The sequence below is a fragment of the Sprattus sprattus genome (assembly GCF_963457725.1).
Source record: "Sprattus sprattus genome assembly, chromosome: 19".
In the NCBI taxonomy this organism is placed as follows: Eukaryota; Metazoa; Chordata; class Actinopteri; order Clupeiformes; family Clupeidae; genus Sprattus; species Sprattus sprattus.
Window position 1 is genome coordinate 21,462,099 of NC_137917.1, and position 19,363 is coordinate 21,481,461.

A 19,363-nucleotide genomic window follows, 5' to 3' on the forward strand; every position below is an offset into this window, starting at 1 on the left:
GTGAGCTCACGCTCGTACTGGTTGTAGTGGATTTGCATGTTTGTGAGTGGACAGTTGTTGTGTTTGCTATTTTGTGTGAATGTCAAATGTCAATGCCAAAGTAGTTTGAAAGCATACTAATTATTGTTTATTTGCAACATTTGGGCCTTGTATTAGAAATGTGATTTGTGTATTTATTGTGTGTTTGTGTGTGTGTGTGTGTGTGCGTGTGTGTGTGTGTGTGTGTTCTAGACATCCTGGTTGTGGGGAGAAGACAGAGGAGATCTGGCATGTGTGCATCAGCGCTCAGCATCTTGGGGTAGTGCAGATCATCTCAGAGAGGTACACACACACACACACACACACACACACACACACACACCTCTAATCTAACCTTTTAATCACTCCACACCTGTCACACACAACAAACACACACCTCGATACACTGCATACACCTCTCATACCACAGACAAACACACCTTACCTCAGAAGTCTACTTACAAACACACCTTACCTCAGAAGTCTAACCCCCCTCACCACACAAATGTGAAGCTGAACTCACAAACTCCATCCACTGCACACATACTGTGCTCACACACACACACACACACACACACACACACACACACACACACACACACACACACACACACACTCACACTGCATTACACACACACACACACACACACACACACACACACACACATATAAATACTGCCCCACAAACCTTCTCTCAATACAAACCTACCTAACTAACACACCTTACCCAACCCACACACACAGACGCTAAGCCTGTCCTCCTTTAAACACCTCAGAGCTACAGCCAACTCCCAGGTCCCCCAAGGGACGAGGAGGAGTAGATGTGGCTCCCAAATTGAACCTTTGGAATGCCTTACCGTAGCTCCCCATCTGCACGGAAAAATGTTCCGCTCCCCGTTGCCTCATGGCTCTGAGGCAAGGAAGGGCGGTCTGATGTGATCGAGATAGTAGCACAGGGGCCAGCACGGCAGATTTCAAGATGATTCTGTGTGTGTGTGTGTGGGTGTTTGTGTGCAAGAACGCTGTACACTTTGGCCTCGCAGGGTTTTGTAGCCCATGTTTCTTTCTCGCCATCCTCCCACTTGATTTCTAGTTTCAGTGTCTCTGTCTCCTCATGCTGCACGCCTGCACTAAATAACCACGCTATTGTTCCCTGTCAGGTCAGTTAACTGACACACACACACACACTCTTTCACACACACACACACACACACACACACACACACACACTCTTTCACACACACACACACACACTCACACTCTTTCACACACACCCACTCTTTCACACACACACACACACACACAAACACAAACTCTTTCAGATACACACAGACACACACACACACACACACATACACTCTTTCAGAAATACACAAAAACACACAGAAACACACAGACACACACACTCTTTCAGAAACACACACACACACACACACACACCCACCCACACGACTCTCAGGAAGGGATATGATAACATTATCTGTTCTTCAAAACAAGATCCAGTGAACAACTTAATTGCACAAGGTGGCTTTTATCCCATGCCTGGCTTCTGTTCAAGAGCAGCAAAGTACAGAGTGGCACACAGACATTACATTTTTTTTTCGCCATGTGGAGCAACAATGCGATATGGTCAGCTGATTGCCTCGCGCTTGCCGAGGTGTAAGGTGCAAACTCGGCTGCAACACATCCCTCCTTCTCCCCTTGTTTGAGGACACACAGGACAGTCTGTTCATTTCTTCAGAAGGCCACGAAGAGCAACCTGCTGACGATGAGATCGTGTGCTGGCCTGGTGAACGCGATGATTCAAGAGTGGGAAGGCAACGTGCAGTATTTATGCCCTACAGCCTACAGCATGTTAAATGACATTTGGCGTGCGGGCGTGTTTCAGTGGTGTTATTAAAATGCATTTTTTTCTAAATGCAGGTGGGAGAAGTGTACAAAGACAGGTCATGCCTGTTTGTTTTAGAGGAAGGCAGCTCCGAGAGACGACAGTGTGTCTTGCTCAGTCGTAAAAACACATACGGCCAGTCAGTATCAGTGTTGACATTACATTTGCATCTAATTTGGATGGTTTGCACACGGGGTGTACATAGTCACAGAGCATTCCAACGATCACGCAACATCGACATTTTTGTCGGTTAGAGTTCTCAGAGCCGTGCTTGACAGATGACCGATCACTGCCCTGCTCGGCTCTGTTCTGGGGGAACTTTCCATTGGAGCAACTGATCTTTCCATTGGAGTAAACTGATCTTTCCATTGGAGTAACTGATCTTTCCATTGGAGTAACTGATCTTTCCATTGGAGTAAACTGATCTTTCCATTGGAGCAACTGATCTTTCCATTGGAGTAAACTGACTGCAGCTTGCTCTGCAACTGGAATCACACTTTTCTTTTCCTCTCTGCTCTCTCTGTCTCTCTCAGCAGATCGCTAAGCTCAGGCAACAGCTGAAGAAACAGGGGGTCAGGCCTTGCCGGGAGAAGGAGAGAGAGAAAGAAAGAGAGAGAGAGAGGGAGAAGGAGCCAGGGCAGGGGCAGGGGCCATCTAACGCAGGCAGCCTGGCACAGGTGAGTTGTCGCACCCACACGTGTACTCATGCAAAGACCTGGACACAACGTAGCCTGTCTGCAGTATGTTCGCACACAACAGACATTTAGTAGGCACAGGATGCGACTACTTAGCGACACTGGTGTCATACCACACAATGGAGTCTCTCTTTCTCACACACACACACACACACCCACACACACACCCACACACACCCACACATACACCCACACACACACACCCACACACACCCACACACACACACACACACCCACACACACACACCCAGACACCCACACACACACACACACAACACAGGGACAGTTGAAGTTCATGTCTGACCCTCATTTGTCACGGAGGCCTCTTTATGAGTGCTGTGAAGCGTGCGGTTTTCTCCCCTGAAGTTTACGCATTCTTTGAAAGCGCTTTGGGGGTGTAATTGTGTTACGAGGCACAGGCATGGAAAGGGATTAGCATTATAAATTGTTTAGTTAATGACATACAGACACATAAGCAACGCACACTGGGTGTGAGAGACACACACACTCACAGACACAAAGACATGTACACACACACACACACACAGACATATTAGGTTTGAGACATGAGTCTCAACCTGTTGCCTTCTAGCCTGTGGGGCTTCTGTGTGGCTTCAATAATGCCACTTATCTGGAAATATTGTCGTAATAATAATACTTTTTATTTGTCCTCTAAGAGCTGTAGAGTGGTATTAGATGGATATTCTGTGCTGGGGGGATATTCTGTGCTGGGGCTAGACATCAGTGAGTCTGAGTTTGACATGTGTTTGTTGTGACTCTGATGCATGTGTTTGTTGTTGTTGTTGTTGTTGTTGTTGTTGTTGCTCTTTTGGTTCGTCTCAGACAAAGGCACCAGCTCCTTCTACTGCCTTGAAGTCCCTGGCATGCAGAGCACCTAGTTACACAGAGGGCATCAACCATGAGCTGGAGAACGTCTTCATCAATGACGAGTGGGAACGGGACGACTTGAAGGTACTTTGCCGTCTGCCTCTTTATCTGTCTCCAGCACTTTCTGCTGGTGCTCCCTGTGTCACTCTCCCTGAAACATTCTCTCCAGAGCCTATACTATACTCACTGATTTAGGTTGCACAATCTGATATGTTCAGACACAGGACACACTGTTCAGTAACACACACACACACACACACACACACACACACACACAGACACACACACACACACACACACATGAAAACACCCTGTATCTAGACTGTCCACCCGACCGTAAACTGACACTCTTGTCTTCCCATCATCTTCTGCCCTGTCCTGCCCCCCTCTCCGCGCCCCTCTCTCTGCCCCTGTCCTACCTTCACCAGCTGTTGGAGGTTCAAGATGGGCGAAGGGCCCCTTTCCCTCTGCATTGCCATGACAACAGCAGCAGCAGCAGCCGCGGCAGCAGACGGAGTGCAGACGCCCAGGCCGCCCCCAGCTGCTGCTCCAGCCCGCGGTGCCGCCACACCCCTTCGCCTTCCCCCACCGGGCCCCTCGACGGGCCCCTCGACTCCCAGACCAGCAGCCCGTGGCTCCTGGAGGACCAGGACAAAGGTATTGTCACATTCAGCCCATTCAGCTGCCTTCTGTGCTCCTGTAAGCACCGACACGTTCCTCCACATTCAGCCCATGCAGCTGCCTTCTGTGCTCCTGTGAGCACCGCCACGTTCCTCCACATTCAGCCCATACAGCTGCCTTCTCTGCTCCTGTAAGCACCGCCACGTTCCTCCACATTCAGCCCATACAGCTGCCTTCTCTGCTCCTGTAAGCACCGCCACGTTCCTCCACATTCAGCCCATACAGCTGCCTTCTCTGCTCCTGTAAGCACCGCCACGTTCCTCCACATTCAGCCCATACAGCTGCCTTCTCTGCTCCTGTAAGCACCGCCACGTTCCTCAAGACAAGACAAGCAATGTAATGATGCATCAGGGTCAGACTGAGTTGATGTATGGAGTCAAAATGTATCTTCTTGACAGTAGTTTTTTTTTTTGCAAAGATAACAAAAGCTTCCAACTTGCCAGTAAAGTTCAGGATTCACACACCATTTCATGTAGTCTTTAATTGGCTGTTGGACTTGTGGATCACATGAAATAAAATAAAAGGTTTCAACATTAGTGAAAGTTGTGTCTACATCTGGATGCATGTTACATGGCTGCAATCCTTGTGACGGGAGCTTCAGAATGCTCAACATACCTCAGTACTTGGTTTGGTTTCCCCCATCACAACATAAACACTAACGCATTGTGCAAATACTTTTGGGTTCCCTTGTCTTTAATGCTTTTCATGATGTGACTTGATCTCACAAAGTAGTGTGTACCAACCCGAGGCAAACATCTACAACTTCCTCATGGCAAATAGTTCCAGTTCTTTTCTCTCTGTACCTGTGGTGCATCAAATAGAAATGTACAGTCTAGAAGAAAAGAAAACATTCCATATCCGCGGGGTTACTGATCGACCTGACGATTTCGGAGGAGCGTTTTTCATTCCAGCATGCATAAGATGTTTGCGATAGAGTTCTGCTCGACTTCCAACGATCAGATAAAATTGCATTCTTATGTTGGAGAGAGAAGCAGCTAATTGTTAGGCTTCTGCAGATCACAGCATACCTCATGCTAACATGCCGCGCTTCTGCTTTTTTTTTCCACTAACAGATAGCGGGAGTGGCTCACCTCTGCCCAAGTATGCGACATCTCCCAAGCCTAACAACAGCTTCATGTTCAAACGCGAGCCTCCCGAGGGGTGCGAGAAGGTCAAGGTGTTTGAGGAGACGATGTAAGTCATTCCCCTCCTGTGCCTCCTGTCTCGAACTGCTTCATTTTTAGCATACCCCTGAACCACAGTATCTCTCTTTCTCACACACACACACACAGACAGACACATACACACATACACACACACACACACACACACACACATACACACACACACCAATGAGACAGAACTGTAAATACTTTATGTCTTCATGTAATAAAAAAAGACTGGAAAATGACTTAATACATGTAAGGGGTGAGAGGAGCTAGTTACAGAACGTTGTGGGGAAGTTCTAAGGGGGGGGTTCTATTATGTAAATAACATGCATGTAAATATTTGAACTCCCCCCCCCCCCCCCCCCCTCCCAGAAAAAAATAGGCCTACATATATGAATTAATGAAAGGATAACAGAAAGTCTTGCTGCTCAGTTGGGAATACAGTGCATAATTTCCTTTCCGATGATTTGACTCTCCCACTGTCCTCTTTGCAGATCCAGTGGCTTCCCTCTCTTCTCCTGCCCTGATAAAAACAAGGTGAACTTCATCCCCACCGGCTCGGCCTTCTGCCCCGTGAAGATGCCCTGCTCGGCCCTCCGGTCCTCCAGGCTAGCTGCAGCAGCAGTAGGGCCCCACACAGCCGACCACGTCTCCGGCTCCACCTCCTCCTCCTCCTCCTCCTCCTCCTCAGGGGACAGAGCACTTCCATCGGGCCCAGGGACCCGCTAACACACTACTCCTCACACCGAACATTGCCTCATCTTCAGCCAAACATCAGGGTCACCTCCAAAAAAAACTGCAATTTGAAAAATATAGAACCTCAAAGAGGGATGGGATTAGAGAGAGGCACGTGTATTGCTAATCACAATTTAAAGTAGTTTTCTTCCTGTGTCAAAACTCCAATATGTTGACGTGTGTGTAAGATTTTCGTATGGAGATGTCATATAGTGTATTTTTCTAGTTTAGAACTCTGTGGCTCTGCAGGACCCAGAATAGAGTGTACAGATGCATGGGTGTTACTGAGTTTCGGGTGCTACAATGCTAGCAGTGTTGTAGCACGCTATCCTGCTCCATGCTATGACATGTGTCCTCAGGTTCTCTGGAATGGATATCATAGTGGGTTGGATCCACTGTGTCTGCAAGTACACTGGAAAATACTTCACCTAGTGCCTTTTCCCCATGAACTACCATAGTACAATGTCTCTTCATTAGATTTCAGGGTTTGTCCCGACGGAAGTACTACGAGCCGAACATCTTCAGCTGATCACAATCCCAACCGCTGCACTCTAGGGTACAGACTCCTGATGTAGCATATGAGTCATAGCACGTTTTCCACTTTCAGCATAAGATTTGCTATAATATGATTCCAATACTTTGCCAAATGTTTTGACTAAAAACAGATTATAGAGTTGAGTTTGATTGTCTAACACATTAGTCATCCAGGAGTGAATACTTCGTGTGAAGTTGACTCAAAGGATGAGCTCTACTAATACAGTAGCCCCACTGATGTCTGTATCGTAAAGTTGACGAAAGGATGTTTGTGAGCAAGTAACGAGGCTCATAGTCACTAGATAGAGCGCCAAGTGGATGTCTGGATGCTTGCCAGCATCTGAGGACCCATTAAATGCTATTTTATATCAGACCGATGCCACAAAAAAAAAGACTCTTCGGTAAACAGTGAGCTTTTCACTTAAACAAATGACTCTCCCTTAAAGTAACATTACAAAGTTACTCTAAACAAAAATGTAATCTGATAATCAGAGTGCACAGTTATGTTCACCTTAGCTTGGACAATTACGCGTCACTGAAATAATACGAGAGTCAAATAAAGCCAGAGCAACCAAATCAACCCAACTGGACCAATGCTATTACTTAATATGGGAAGCTGTTTCGGGCTGGGAACATTATTTATTTTTCACCTTTTGTAAGTTTTCAGCTTCTCAAATCTTTGTATGTGTTAATTGTGTGTTATAAGAGATTGCGAAAAGTTGCAATGTACCTTTCCACACAGTAGCTGTGGAATCTTTTTTATATATATAAATAAAGGAATGAGCAGAAACTGTTTCCTTTTATGCTGTGTCCTCCAAACATTTTATATTCTTGGTATATGGCTACCAGGGTACTACTTTAAGAAGCTAAGAGATATTTTATTTACAACACTATTGCTACTACTACTACATACTGTATCAGGTTGATAGCTGCCAAACTGTTTCATAACTTTATTTATTACCATTTCATACAATCTTTGATGACATGCACAAACAGTCTCACAATGATTGGTTATGACAGTAGAGTATTGCACATAGACAGCAATAAAAATATGTGGTTATTTGTCAATATAAATTGACCATCCATGAGTAATCTGCTTAGTTAACGACACTTACACAAGCTCCTGCTAAACTGATGAAAGAGAGCCTAACTCAAATCCATTTTCAGTCAGTGAATTTAATGTATCCAACTCGTATTTGGTCAAGCCATCAGTCACAACTTTAAGGCATACAGTACATATATAGCACAGCAGCTGTTTAAATCATTTAGCTTTGTTCAAGTTTAAAAACAAAGTGGGTTTAAACTATTTGATGATGGGCTTATTTAGTCCATAAACCCCATAATTACACACATATGGCTCTGTTTGTCAGTGTCCCCCCCGGAGCAACTGGAAGAATATATAGTGGTCAAAGGAGTGGGCTGACTGGCGGATCATGTCCAGGAGGTTGCTGCCAGCTCAGTAAGTTCCAGTCAAACATGGATGTTATCCCACAGACAGGGCACACTGTACATGTGCTGACTACATCTATGTTTGCAGGATAGTATAGTTTGCAAGATATCGGACACCGTTCAGTGTTGCGCAATAAATCTCAGTGTCTCAAATAGAATTTAAATGTGAACTATAACATCAGGCATGCAGTACATCTAGAACACAAACAAAATTGACTTAAATCATTTAATTATCAACTGTCTTTAAATAATGATGGCTTGAGACTACATCCTGCATACCTTTAAGTAGAAACAAGAGAAATGGCACAAAGAAACAAGACACAAGAGACAGTCAACATTTCATTTAGCAGAACAGGATCATCCTTTGGTTGATCACAACACCTGCACTCTCTCGTCTTATCGATCACTTGAACACACAAAAACAATGTCTTCGAACATCTAGGAAACAGCAGTGTTGGGTTAAGTTTGTCTTGACAAGGGTTATCGTTCATGTATGGCACCTTAATACAGACTGACTAATCAGTACGCCAGAGCCTTGTGAGGAAGCAGCTAAGCGTTTAGCAGCTCATGATCCTTGTCTGTTCTCCCGATTGCATCTGGGTTTGCAAGTGGGTCCAGATCAGCAAAGAGGTTGAACCAGGCTGAGAGGTCCTTGGAGCTTTCAGGCATTTCTGTAAATTAAGCGTATAAAGCCAGAGTGAAACAACAAACTGTATTGAGTCTTTTTTTAGCACATCTGGAATGTATGTTCAATTACTTAGGCTTAAATGGGCCTTCATTTTAAAGGCTTGGAGTTCTCTCTTGTGATACTAATTGCAATGTTTTACATATGGCGAGGGGTTACCTCTCACTGCTGGCCTGGAGAAGTTCTGATTGGCTCCAGGTGATTGTTCCGCTCCCGTGGAGACGGGCTGTGGAATGTCCGTGGCCCAATCTGGAGAAGGAGGACCCAGCGGTCAAGGAACATGTTTGCAGTTCAACTCAGCAAAAAAGCTTGATTTAGTAGCTGAGACATTAACTTAATCCTATGCCAAGACCTCACTGTGACATAACAGAATAGCTTCAAATGTAGTACCATGCTGGAAAAGCCACTGTGTGAAATACAATAATAAATACATTTAAAAAATGTTCTGAACTTGTTCGGTAAGTTACGTAAAAACACCCCAAATGTCAGCTGCCAATCAGCAAAACAATCATCGCCTCCGTTTCCATGCCCTTCAGCCGCTCAACCGAGAATAAATATATCGAATAAATGGTCTGAACTTGTTCGGTAAGTTACGTAAACACAGAGCAAATGTCAGATGCCAATCATCAACACAATCATTGCTTCCGTTTTAATGCCTTTTCAGCCGCTCAACCGAGGCATGTTTCCAGTCATCGTCTGACCTGAGGCAGAGGACTGGAGGCCATTCATGTTCTGGTCCAGCAGGTAGGACGGGAGGAAGAAGGAGGGGGGGTCCTCGGACTGGGACTGTCCCTCTTTAGAAGGGCTGTCGGTCAGCTCCCCCTCACCAAACACCTCCCTCCACTCACGGGAGAAGTCGCTGTCCTCCAGGGAGGCGCTGTTGAGGATCTCGTTCAGCAGGGCCATACTGTCATTCGGAGCGTCAGACAGCAGGTCATCTACACCTGTGAGAATACCATGGTATAACATATATAAATATATATATATATATATATATATATATATAAAGAACCTCAACAAAGTAGCAATATAAAATCGTATCACAAAAGCAGAATTTTTTGTTGAGCAACTAGCTGAAAGACTAGCTAATTGAAGTGTTAACGTATGGCTTGCAATACCAAAGGCCAAAGGTCATGCTGAAAAGTTTTATGCAGCATTTTGTCATTTGTCATGTACATTGTCATGCTTGTTTACAGCAAGTACCATTTCCAAGTAACAGTGAAGGCAGCAAATAGTTTACCTGAGATGTCTTTACTATCGTATATATCATCATAGGAATTTTTAGCTGCACAAATAAAACATGAGACATTTATGGAGGACGAAAGTCAGAATGATAGACAGTATGATATTGGTATGGTTCTCACTAAGTTCTTACTAAGTTTCCACATGGATGCATCTGTGAGGCTAATTAAACCCTGTTAATCCGGAGCATAATTTCTGGTAAGGACTGACTGTACCTGTTTGGCGTTTGACTCCATTATGATTCTCGTCATCTACCGAAACAAGCCTGAGGGGGGAGGAAACAGCCCAAAACTAGTTAGAGAACTTTCAATAGTATCTGACAACAATTAGACTACTTGATGAAAACACAGATTGACAAGACGCACTGGTCCTCTGCAGTCTGATTGGCCCCCCCCTCCTCGGCCTTGGCTCTGGCTCTCTTCTTCCCTTTCTTCTTTGATCCGTGATTGGACAGCTTATCCATGGGGTCCTGAAGAGTCTTCCGGAAAGACGTGCATCAGTCTTTTTCATTACTCATGAGACTTGAGGCCTCAGGAAGCCTTAATAGAGCTTAGCTAGCCTATACCTTCAAGAGCAGATGTTTTTAACATCGGTATATTATGTTTGCATGCATAGATGATCATAGTTTCCATGTCCTAAACCTCTTCACAATAGCTAGTCAAACTATAAGCTTCAAATACACGAATCTAGACAAACCACAAAGAAGAAGCCAATGTTTACTCACCTTTAGTGTTGAGAACTCATAATGCTGACAGCCTTTGAAGCTCTCGTGAATGGCTGCCATAGTATGGGAGGTTTTCTCCCAGGAGTGCAACAAAGTGGTCTGTAGTTCAAACAGAACGAATGATGAACAGCTGAATGAAATAGACAAACATCTTCCTATTCTGTAAAACAGCATCTATCATCACCTACTGAATGAATGGAAAATGTGACCGAAATTAAGTACAATACGTCAAACAGGTCACGGCGTCTGTCACACACCTGGTACGTTGTTAAGACATAGGACAGGAGGTTGCATCGACTAGCTCCCAGTAAATCCACTTTCTGACAGACATCATTCTTCAGTTTGTCAAAACCTGTCTTGGTTTGTCGCACCTGTGCCTGGACCTAAGAAAACGCAGTTAAATTCAGCACTCGTGGTTCGAGTTCAAGTCTTTTATTTTCAGATGCACAGAACAACACAGCACTAAAATTCTTGTGAAATTGTTGTAGACACTTTAATCACAAGTAGGCAATAAGAAATAAAAAAACAAGCGAAAAGATTCTGTCTGCAATGTTATACACAAAGCTGGAAAATGAAAAAAATGCTCACTCGGCGCCCTCTACTGGTGAAACTGTATGCCTCTAGGTGTGTATTTCCTATTTCCTCCACAACACTGCCAATGACTCATAAAGGTTAAGGAAGGCCTATGGTACCTTCCGGAACTTTTCCATCTGTTTGTGTGTGTCAGGGTCCAACTCCTGGGATACATCCTTCATCCACAGCAGAGCTCCTCGATATTCGGTTCTGGTTTGCTCCATTCGGTTCACCGTGAGCCATGTGTCTGAGATGGCCCGGTATCGGAATGTCTCCACTTCCTGGTAGAGGCGACACAGTGGGCTCCGTAGTGCCATTCTAAACAACAAAAAGCACAGTCAGTTTGGATTACTTTGCCTCAGTTAAAGAACCTGCATACTTGAAAAGCACTTTAATATTTACTTTAACTTTAGCACCCATTGCTGATGCAATATCTTTGACCTTTCATTCCTTGAATTACTCACTACTCAACATAAATCACGTATTATGAATGTGATAAGATGCACACAGGGAAAATGTCCTTATATGTTTGTAACTGAAATGATTCCAAGTATTACTGTGTCTAGTGGGACTTGTGTGGATCAGGAACTAGGACTGTGACTGACCGTTGCTGGGACGAGAAACACAGAGCTTTCCCTGTGGCCTGCATGATCTTCCCAGCCCTGGTTTTGTCCTGAGATCCCTGTGAGCGTAGGAAGCGTCCCAGCTCATTCTCTTCCTGAGACAGCACTGCAATAAAAAAATAAATAAAAAAAGTGCCCAACTCAGCATTCAGCAGTGTCAACAGAAGGTATGCTATACATCCAGCTTGATGTTCAACATAAACTGTGTTCAGCTTCTGTGTATTAGCCAGCAGCATTGGCCGATGTTAGACACCATGACGCGTCTAGCAAGCTACTTACTACAGATTCTCCTCTGGTACTGCTCAATCACCTTGAGAAGCTCCATGCATGTTCTCTGGATAGAGTGGAACACCTGTGGAATGGAACACAGAGGTGCAGTCCCGTCATCACCACAGAGGGGCAGTCCCGTCATCACCGTTTTCCCTGATCAGAACTCAGGCTCCGGACATCAGAGTCCCTGCTATGCATTCACCTCAACAGTTCTACTGGTTCATGAACTGTACTGATTACTAGGATGAACGATGTAGATGTCCCTATCTGATTCTGAACCTATCCAAATCTGAATTCTGACCTTAAAACACTGTCATCATAATGCATAATAGCAATACAAGAGTATGAAAATATAGCATTCATATCAGTTATTCATAATGAAGTTAATATCATAATTTCAAGACAATGCATGTAAAGTCATGACATGAAACTCATATTGGTGAGTTTTAAAATGCCCCCTCATTCTAACCTCAAGTTTAGCGTCCAGGTCTGCATCTGATGCGACAACATGCTCATCCTCTTTCTTCCCTGTAGCTTTGATGAGGGTTTGTTTGGTTTTCCAGTATTTCTGCTGGAACTTGTTGACTACAGATGAGTCTTGGCTCTGAACAAAGCGGTCAAAATACTCCCGCGAATAACCGCTGAAAACAAACAAACGCTTTTCATTATCATCATAATCATTGTAGTAATTACAAACTATGATCACTGATCATGGAACTCGGTTTAGTTGATAGTTGTCTGACAACACTTACTATCTTCCCCCCTCCATGTCTGGGAATTGCCTGTAAGTGAGAAAGGTCGTGTACATCATAAGTTCAGCAATCTTTCAGATGGGTTACACCAAACATAACAAACAAGGCAAATCAGAGGACTTACTTCAATAAGCCATTCATAACTCTAAGTGTGTCTATCTTTCAAAATGCCCTGCATAATCAGCATTTGATCACACAAGTAGCCCAACTGAAATGTATTAAAAGCACGAGAGCTACAGTGACAGCAAAATTATACATTTAGCTACTGTAATATTACTGTATGCAACAACGGATAAACACATCCAAACTCGGACCACATCAATACTAAACAATTTCTTCAATAATTTCGAGCCTATAGTAAATTAATTAGCATTTTAAATTCAATTAAATTAAAAACTGCAGAACGTGTAGCCTACCAAACGTGAAATGCCTCAGTTTAGTTGTTAGTTGACCGTCGCCGCAGCATGAATGAGGTAGTGATTAGGCTAATATATATAACATAATAATATGTCGACTGGGCCCAAGGCTTTAATCAGATGGCGATAGCGTGATCCGACTCTCACTTATCAAGCTGTGCTATTATTGCTCCGATGTTATTAGACGAGCAGTCTTTCCGCATCCTCCTCGAAAACACCATGCAAGCGAATCCATTACACAGAGCTCACCTAACAATATAGGCCCGATGGTCAAATACATCCGGATTTCCTTGTAGGCTACACCACGCCAAAATCAACAATCAGCTCTCCGTAATACAATAGCCTACATTTCTAACGAACCAGTGAAATCTTGTAGGTTACAGTGAAAGGGTTGTATTGCTATAGAATCAGTCATATGACAATATCAAAGGCGACCTACCGTATACTGTTGATATCATTGAGGTGTTTTGAATATTAGATATTTGTTATGAGCCCTGACACGGCAATGTAGCGTAAAATAAATCTGTATATTCTGCTCCTGTCAATGGGAGATCCTTGTTGTAGAGTGATGTCTGACGTCACATGCAGTACAGCGATGACCACAGGCTCGTCTGACACACCTCCAGAGGAACGCAGCAAAACACGATTTGGGTTGATATCGTTCGGTTGATAAGACGAAGATCCAATCGCAAACGGAAGAACGGCTCAGAATAACTACCGTGATTTTGCAAATAAGGCAACCAATTAACTTAGCATTTATAGTAACACGTGATGACGATGATTGTTTGCTTAGGTTCTCGCTTCTCAAAGATCGCAAAGTATAATGTGCAACTGATGAGTGCAGCAGAATGGTCGGGAAATGGTCCGAGTCCCTGGAGACCTGAGTAGCCTATATCTAAGCGGATGTCTACCAGTCAAGGTTGTCAGTGAAGCTAATTTAGAAAGGTGGAAACACAGTTATGACTAAGTGTCACATGTCCCCCTCGCCTTCATCACAGGTGAAGCATACAATGTGTCAACAGAATTTGTCTGCATTACTTTATGTGCCTTGGGGTGTTGTTGAAACTTCAAAATAATCAGTTTCTCTGGTTTTATGATTTATTGGTATGTGTTTGAGTAAAATGAACATTTTTGTTTTATTCTATAAACTACTTATAACATTTTGTCCCAAATTTTAAATACAAATATTGTCATTTAGAGCATTTATTTTCAGAAAAACTAGATGCAGTTTTTTTCAGATCTCGAATAATACAAAGAAAACAAGTTCATATTAAATTTAAACACCACAATTCTAATGTTTTAACTAAGGAAGAGTTCAGGAATCAATATTTGATGGAATAATAATATGGATTTATAATCACAGCTTTCATGCGTCTTGACATGCTCTCCACCTGTCTTTCACGTTGCCGTTGGGTGACTTTATGACAGCTCTTAGTTTAATGGCTTCAAAACCATCCATCTTCCTCTTGATCACATTCCAGAGGTTTTCAATGGAATTAAGGTCTGGGGATTGGGCTGGCTATGACAGTGTCCTGATCTGGTGGTCCTTCATCCACACCTTCACTGACCTGGCTGTGTGGCATGGAGCATTCTCCTGCTGGAAAAAAACTCCTCAGAGTAGGGGAAAATTGTCAGAGCAGGAGGAAGCAAGTTTTCTTCCAGGACAGCGTTGTACTGAGAGTCCTTAATATGCATTGGCCTCTGCTGTATGGTCGTTGCTTTCAGTCTTTGCTTCTGCAACACATTTATACATCTGAACAACAAAAAATATTACAGAAGACACACATAGATAGTCCATGTGTTCTTAAGAGAAAGCAGGTGATGTTACACTAGACTGTTCCATTCAGTCCCTGAGGTTGTTGAAAGGTACAATACACATTGAAAGTGACTGATGTCTATTCATGCATATTGTAACGTGCAATCAGTGTAGGTGTAGCTTCCGTGTCATTTAAGGACACAAGCTCCAGACCCCTGTGGATTTAGTGTTCAGGCCGCCTCCAGGTGGGCCTGGCTTGGACCATCTCTACAGCCTGCGTGAACGGCTGCAGGAGGTGCACAAGCTGGCCAGGTAAGCTCTGAAGTAAGCTTATGACACCTGCGGCCGGGGAGAGAAGCACAGGTGTGGGTTTCTGTCCTGAGAGCAAGAAGCAGGTTTCACTTAAATTAACAAGCCAATGGGTTCATGTACTTTTATTGAAAGAATGTCAGACATTGTGTAAAAGGGTGCGGATAGTCAAACAGAACAGGGAGGTAGTACTTCACCGAGAATTGCTTGCACCCTACCGGCCCTTGGCTCATCCAGAAGGGGACATAGAGACTGGGGCTTTGCCACCTACCCCTGTTCCGTTGCCCTTAGCCACCGAGTCTCCGCAGGGGTGTTCTCAACAACAGCAGCCGGTTCAACAGCACGTTGTGATGAGTGCTTGGGTTTTTGGTGAACAACCTGTTGGGAGTGTGTAATGTGCGAGGAGTTGTGGGGTTCCATGTACAGAATTGAAGCTACTCGGAGTTGGTTCCCATCATGCTATGCGCTAAAAGTATGTGGATAAGTGTGTGTTCTGTTTTCTGAGTTAGAGTTTCTCCAGTAATGCCAGGGATGGATTACCGTACGGGCCTACTGGGCCCCTAAGCCAGAGCCTCTGTGTTAAGTCGCTGATGGAGGGTGATCAGATGTCTTCTTTTACCTGTACAGGTCTTCTTTTCGAGACCTTAAAAAAATGTATCCGGCAGGGATTCCAAAATTGTCCGCACGTAGGCTCGCACACACAGACACACGCAGGCTCGCGAGCAAGCATAGACACACAGACCCCTCAACTTTCAACACAGAGAAGGCCTACAAGACAGAGATGCAGGTAGAACAAACTCACTGGCACACTCACTCACTGCTTATCACTCTCCAAATTGCCAGACGGGTGCAAAACACTTTTTTCAAAATCACATAGGCATAGACCAAGGACGGGAGTGAGGTTTGGGGTATAACTTTACTAATCCTCACTCCCAGAGACCTCGAGATATGTGTTAGCAACAGACGCTACCGCTTAGGGGTTTTAGTATCTTTACTAGAACAGGTAATACTAGTCGAAAAGGATGTCTGTCAGAAGTGGGATTCGAACCCACGCCTCCAGGGGAGACTGCGACCTGAACGCAGCGCCTTAGACCGCTCGGCCATCCTGACTGATGTACCCATTCTTCTCGTATTTCCCATCATACCTTGCGCGCATTGGAAGCGTAATTTCCGGTGAAAGATTCCCATCGTACATTGAGCTAGCTGGGAATTTAGAAAGTTCCCTTTTGTAACATACCACTTCAAAGTTGAGAGCCTTCACATATTGACAACAAACATACTAGCTAGCCTAACATTACGTTAAGTATATCGTTAAACACCACAATAACTTGCGCTAATGCGTAGTCTGCAACCTTAATTCAGCATGAAGTTACGTATTTGTGCGCAGAGCATCTCAATTTGTTATCCTTTACTACAAACGTTGCCATGTCGAGTGACGTCAAACCTAGGCTACTTATCGGAGGAAGAAACCCACTTTCCCTGGGAAATGTTCCACGTTTAGCAGGCGTTCAGGTGTAGTCTACCACTCGGTGGTCAAAACTTTCCCACCACCAGTTTTTCGTGAACGCACCATTAAGATAGCAAATACAATGGCAGAGACTTCTGTCAGGTCTTAGTAACTAACAATGTAATATGTCATACGAATAAAGTACAATGCACAACGCTTTAAACCTCGAACATTTACAGATTGGAAGAGATACGGCAGAGCACCAAGTAACGTTGCTAAGTGCCTCATTATAGCGACTGTTAGTAAATGGTGAATTTCACAACTTATGCAATGGTTACAGTCAGTAACTTACCTCCAAAGTAATAAAGTCGGATGTACACTGTGAAGGAGTAGATGCTCTCTGTTTTGCACCTCGAAGAAAAGAGAGCCAAGTCAGAATCTGACGTGCGTGCCACCTCATCCTCGTATTAACACTAGCAGTCATGACCGCTGCATGCACACACACAGAGAAGTGCCAGTACAAACGGCGCATTAATTTGTAGCGTGGAAGGATATTAGGGCTTAGTTACGCTTTCAACTAAACTCGACAAAAAAAGTTTGTAAATTTGTGTTTGGTCGATTATTTCTCTGTACAAGTTGGACATCATTGTAAAGTTAATAACCATGCTTTCCAACAATATAAAATACAATGCCAAATAGCATTGTAACAGCACACATTTCCAAACTGTTTTTATATGTCACATTACCTCGTGTTCACTTAGAAAGTATGTTTTCGTTCGCTACAAACGTTGCCATGTCGAGCGACGTCAAACCTAGGCTCCTTCTCGGAGGTCTTAAAAACCCAGTTTCCCAGGGGGATGTTCCACGCTAAGCAGGCGTCTCCTAGTCGGTGGTCGGAACTTTCCCACCACCGGTTTTTTCGTGAACGCACCATTAAGATAGCAAACACCATGGAAGAGACTTCTGTCAGGTCTTCGTAACTAACAATGTAATAAGTCATATACGCATTAATGACAATGCAAAACGCGTTCAAACTCGAACTCGACACAACCTCGAACATTTACAGATTGGACGAGATACAGTAGAGCACAACGTTATTTAGTGCCTCATTATAGCGACGGTTGGTAAATGGTCAATTTAACAACTTATTCAATGGTTGCTGTCAGTAACTTACCTCCAAAGTAATAACGTCGAATCACTCGGATGTACAATGTTGTCGAGTATGTTTTGCACCTCGAAGAAAGAGAGCCAAGTCAAGACTCAAGAGTCTGCATCCTTTTATTAATCCTAACACTCATGACCGCTGCATGCAGAAACACTAGTACCGGTACAAACGGCGCATTCATTTGTAGCGTGGAAGGATATTTGGGCTAAGTGACGCTTCCAACTAAACTCGTCAAAAAAAGTTTGGACATTTCTGTTTGGTCGATTGTGGCACACATGTTTTGGGGGGAAATATTTATTTAATGTCAATGTTTTTTTTTTTTTTTTAATAATTTTACTTCAATGAAAAGGTAAGATTTTTGTGAATATTTTGAGTGAAAAACCAAGAGGATTAACAGCAAAGACTTTAAAAAGACAGCAAAGACAGAAAAAAGAAAGAAGTAACAGCAAAGACTATAAAAATATTTTTTTTATAGCCTGTTTAGCTCATATTCACTAGGGGTGCCAATATTTGTGGAGGGCACTGTATTTGCTTGACATTTACAGCACAGCTGGATCCATAACTGTTATCTCATTAAAAGTTAAATGAACTGATTTTTAATAATCATGTTTTCTGTTTAAACCTTTCTTTAAACAATAGTACAGGATTAACCAGGGCCGGAGTGGGGTCACTTTTCAGCCCGGGAATTTCAGGCCCAAGACCGGCCCACTTTTTCCATGGTAGTGGAAATTGGATAAATGAAGCCACAGTTCAGCTCTTACTATCCTGTAGTTTTTTTTATTAATACCATGGTTCAACAAATAATGTAAAGGTTAAATAATAATCCATTCAAGCTAAGAAGTTAATGAAAAATATTTCACAATTCCACAAGGATAGGTTGATAAATTAACAAAAGCAGAAATAAATGAATAAAGCATTTGAAACATATCCAACTCTTCAACAAGGAGGCATATTGAACTAATGTTTACAGTTCAACTCACAGTACAGTATAGTTACATTGCGAATAGCACCAACAGCATCTACACTACAGCATCAGTAACCACCTGAGCAATGCACTGGTTTCAGCCACTTTATCTACTGTATAACTGTGTCGTTGCTTATAGACATGAGGATTTCCTTCTCTGTGCACATTAACATGAAAGCCTCCAAGTTGTCCGGACTCAATGAGCTTCGTAGCCTATTCTTCACAAATGTTAAGGTTGAGAAGCTTCTCTCACTTGAAATCTGTGTGATGGACAAAGTCAACAGAAACTTTGTCCAAAGCTAACCCAATGACATGATAAGCATCTGTGAGGAGGTTGTACTGTGAGAGTATTACGTGGACACAAATGGCACAGTTTTGCA

The 19,363-nt window shown here is 43.5% G+C and overlaps 2 protein-coding genes across 2 annotated transcripts in view; one reads left to right on the forward strand and one right to left on the reverse strand.

Annotated features, from left to right (window-relative positions):
- LOC308380969 (glucocorticoid-induced transcript 1 protein-like) overlaps nucleotides 1–6,068 on the forward strand; it is a gene marked incomplete at both ends in the record, with an annotated part of 16,940 nt that extends 10,872 nt beyond the window's left edge. The window contains 6 exons of the mRNA XM_080858450.1: nucleotides 232–321; nucleotides 2,440–2,583; nucleotides 3,445–3,573; nucleotides 3,918–4,146; nucleotides 5,244–5,364; nucleotides 5,834–6,068. Coding sequence (XP_080714576.1) covers nucleotides 232–321; nucleotides 2,440–2,583; nucleotides 3,445–3,573; nucleotides 3,918–4,146; nucleotides 5,244–5,364; nucleotides 5,834–6,068 — 948 coding nt within the window. The remainder of the gene's footprint in view (nucleotides 1–231; nucleotides 322–2,439; nucleotides 2,584–3,444; nucleotides 3,574–3,917; nucleotides 4,147–5,243; nucleotides 5,365–5,833) is intronic.
- A 2,538-nt stretch (nucleotides 6,069–8,606) lies between these two features.
- ica1 (islet cell autoantigen 1) lies at nucleotides 8,607–12,943 on the reverse strand (the record flags this gene model as incomplete). Its single annotated transcript, XM_080857619.1, has 13 exons — nucleotides 8,607–8,728; nucleotides 8,902–8,991; nucleotides 9,444–9,686; nucleotides 9,983–10,027; nucleotides 10,200–10,249; nucleotides 10,350–10,462; nucleotides 10,709–10,807; nucleotides 10,966–11,091; nucleotides 11,401–11,599; nucleotides 11,887–12,010; nucleotides 12,184–12,256; nucleotides 12,644–12,815; nucleotides 12,927–12,943. The coding sequence occupies 13 exons, from the start codon at nucleotides 12,941–12,943 to the stop codon at nucleotides 8,607–8,609; spliced, it is 1,473 nt and encodes a 490-aa protein (XP_080713745.1).
- Nucleotides 12,944–19,363: the final 6,420 nt, after the last annotated feature.